Here is a 3,640-nt window from a genome sequence, read left to right on the forward strand (position 1 = left end):
ATAGTAAAATAATAGAATAGAATAATGAATTACTAATAATATATAATAAGTATTTTGTTTTCTATTGCCCTCTGCTGCAGCACCTCTGTCTCAAACAGTCTGTCAAAACTTATGTCCCACCTCCCAAAATGCCCAGTCTGCTCTGATTGGTCTCTGGTTTTCTCTTGTGCAAATTCTATGCACATTCAAAAAACCCATAGACTTTCAGTAGAGGGAACCAGGAGTGCTAAGAGGCTAACGGAGTTCTGCATTTTAGGACAAGTTACTTCACTCTATTCTATGCACATTCAAATCTATTTGTCACATTGTGATATCCCTAAGTTACGGAAGTAAGCACCGAAACTCAAACGAGCTGTTTCAGGCAGCTTAGGAGCAGTGTCCTGTGAGGGAGAGAGAGCTTGCCTCGGTTTGGACTTTAAGCTTTATCACTTGGAAACCTTTTACCAGCACAAAAATGCTACACAAAACAATAATGAAAAGGGAAACATACAAAAAGCATAGCAGGTCCTCTTTAAAGACAACCTTTGACAGTACATCATAAGGAGAGCCATACCAAAACAGAGACTCAATTATTCCAAATTTTATATGATAATTCTAGTTGTTTATTATAGTTTTGTTTTGGTTTTTTTTATTTAAAGAAATTGCCAAACCAGTAAAGTTTGGCAGTGCGGGAGAAACCGGAGCACCCGGAGAAAACCCTAAATATGAATATATAACTTTAAGTTCTGACCAAGAAATTTGATTTGTTGATAGGCATTCCATGAGCGCATTTGTTCTCTAAACCTTTCTTCTCTTTCTATTTGTTTAGTAAACTCCCTGAGTTCTCTTTGAAGGGCATCGGTCTGCCTTTTCATGGTTTTTTAACCCTTTTCAGGGGATCTCTTTACATAGCATCATAGCTGTTTTTTTTTTAATTAAGAATTTGCCAAACCAGTAAAGTTTGGCAGTGCGGGAAAAACCGGAGCACCCGGAGAAAACCCTAAATATGAATATATAACTTTAAGTTCCAACCAAGAAATCTGATTTGTTGATAGGCATTTCATGAGCACGGATATACGGTACATCACTGGTTAACTCTGCATGTATCAATGCGCTTTACAGCTATTCTAAGTGGTGAATTAGGCCTACATTAATGATCAGTAGTTATCTAACGTCACCGTTGATTGTCAGTGCTGGAAGAGCGAGGAAATCCTCTCTGACCAGTAGCATCTACCTGCAGCCCAGGAGGGGTGCAGCGGTGACAGATGGGTTCTAGTATACCGCCATTCACTGAGAGTAAACCAGCTGTCACATATGTTAAAAGGATGTGCAGTGAGGCACTGACACACTCGTCTGACACCAACCACAGCTCGAGAGACACCACCATACAAAAACCGACACAGACTAAAATGACAGAGATCACTGCGGGGAGTGGACACACGTTGGAGCGACATACTGTCTGATCAAACTAATTAATCTGAATCACACAGGCCAAAGAAGTGACTAGTAAAACACTCAGGTAAATGTCCATGATACTAAGCTGCTGTTTTGCGCATAACATGCAGAGACCAAACTTCCACGGATAAGTGAGCCAGTGTGCAGAAAAATGTTTATGCGTCGGCTCCAGTCACTGGAGCCGAAAAAAAATCAAAAATACAAACATATCGTAATCCCTCGTTGCTTATTACTGTTAACTAATGAACTCACTTAAATAACTGCTTTATAAAAGTAGTATTACACTTGAGGTGGGGATGTTAGACTGTATATCATCACTGCTGTCACTCGGGCGTAAGCACGAGGCCGGAAGCCGAGTGTGGAAGAAAATCACAGCCGTGATGATATACAGTACAAAATCACTCCCTCTCGTGTGATTTTGCTTAAATCACTATAGTTTTAAAAGGAAATACCCAAATAAAGGTTTTTAGTGTTAGAGGAAACCCAGGGAAAACCGAAAATATGAAGTGTCACACTTCATTTTCCAAAACTCTGAAGGACGTGATTTGGTCTTGTAATGCATTCTGTTGTTGTCTAATGCCTTCAATCTTGGCCCTTCTTTGGGTACATTTGTCCTCTAAACCTTTTTCTCTTTCTGTCTGTTTAGTAAGCTCCCTGAGTTCTCTTTGAAGAGCATCGGTCTGCCTTGCCATGGTTTTTTTCTCCCTTTTCAGGGAGTCATATCTGTCAGCCAAAGCTCTTTCACCTTGGAGGCTGTTTCGGAGACCCTCAGTCTGGAGATTAAGAGCGACAATATCTTTGTTTAAGGCTTCTAGCTCCTGTGTAATCAGGTTGTTTTGTACCTTTAGAGCTTGTTCTTTTACAAGCTTTTGTTCCAGCTCTTGGAGTTGCCTTTGCAGAACTTTGTTCTGGTTGGTCAGAACTTTTTTGTCCGTCATCGTGGATTTAAAAATTGCCTTTTGATCACCCAGAGTCCTGAGATTGTCATTTAAAACCCGGATTTCCTCGGTTGCACTGTTGTTCTGGAGCCTCAAGACGTCAATCTGTTGCATCAGCAGATGACACCTTTGCCTCCAGTCTTCCTCATGTAGAAGCTTCCTGTGCACCTCAGAATGGGTTTTGCTCAAGCGTCTGTTAAGCGCTCGCATGGCTTTCTCTGCAGTCTCCAGTTGAACATAATCTTGCTTAAACTGTCTATTGGCCTGCAGCTTGTTGTTGGCCATGTTTATAGACTGTGTCAGATCGCTGTTTGTTGTCTTTAAATTATCTAAGCGCACCAATGTTTCACTGTGCACAGTGTCCCAGATCTTTAAATCATCGTATGTTTTGTTGAGACCTTGAATTTCTTGCTGCAGGGTCTCATTTTGGTGGGTTATCTCTTCTATTGAAGCCTTAATTGCATCAATATTTCCCTGCAAAGGTTCTTTTTTCTGGATCTCTGTGTTCAACCTCTGAATCTCCTGTCGCAGTGCCTCATTTTGCTGGCTTATCTGCTCTTTCTCAGCCTTTACGACATTATAAGAGTCATGCAGAGGTTGGAAACTCTGATTTCTTTCCTTAAGCAGCAAGACTTCTTTTCGCAGGGTGTCATTTTGCCGTTGCATGTCATCTTTTAACGCTTTCATTTCATGATTAATTTTAGAAATGCCACTTTCAGCCTCAAGCGCTTTGTAGAGCTTCTCCTTTTCCAGTTGCAAAGCATCATTTGCACGTCTAATCTTCTCTTTCTCAGCTTTAGCAACTTTGTAGGATAGCTCTGAATCTATCAATTGCCGATGTCTTACCATTAGCTGCTCTTTTTCATATTTCAGAGCACCATTGCGTTTCCTCACTTCCTCTGTCTCTCGTCTCAGTGAGGTGCACTTGTGCTCAGAAACAGAGTCATTTTGCAGCTCTCTCTGCAGGTACTGGATATCCGTCCTTAGTTCTTCCTCCTCTTGTCGCGCACATTCATAGTCCTCCTTTATCATATTTAAGTTGTGCTCCCTTTCCTTGAGGGCCTGGAGGTCTTGTTTTAGACTTTCACAGCGACGGATCAGGTCCTCATTTGATGCTTTTTTTTCTCTGTACAAAGCATCAAGAATTTCCTGATTTTTAACTTTTTCACTGAGTGTTCTCACTTCTCTCTGGAGGGAGACCAAAGTCTCATGGGCAGCTTTTTCCTCTCTCATTATCTCCTCAAATCTGTCGCCCCAACCTTCACAGC

General features: G+C 41.3%; 1 protein-coding gene across 1 annotated transcript; it reads right to left on the reverse strand.

Moving 5' to 3' along the window:
- Positions 1-1,943: 1,943 nt before the first annotated feature.
- Positions 1,944-3,404, reverse strand: LOC121939494 (protein BCAP-like). The gene has a single exon (XM_042482513.1). The coding sequence runs from the start codon at positions 3,402-3,404 to the stop codon at positions 1,944-1,946; it is 1,461 nt and encodes a 486-aa protein (XP_042338447.1).
- Positions 3,405-3,640: the final 236 nt, after the last annotated feature.

The sequence above is a fragment of the Plectropomus leopardus genome, unplaced genomic scaffold, assembly GCF_008729295.1.
Source record: "Plectropomus leopardus isolate mb unplaced genomic scaffold, YSFRI_Pleo_2.0 unplaced_scaffold4929, whole genome shotgun sequence".
Classification (NCBI taxonomy): Eukaryota; Metazoa; Chordata; class Actinopteri; order Perciformes; family Serranidae; genus Plectropomus; species Plectropomus leopardus.

Coding starts and splice junctions, on each gene's coding strand:
- LOC121939494 (XM_042482513.1), bottom strand. CDS start 3,404: ATGATAAAGGAGGACTATGAATGTGCGCGACAAGAGGAGGAAGAACTA.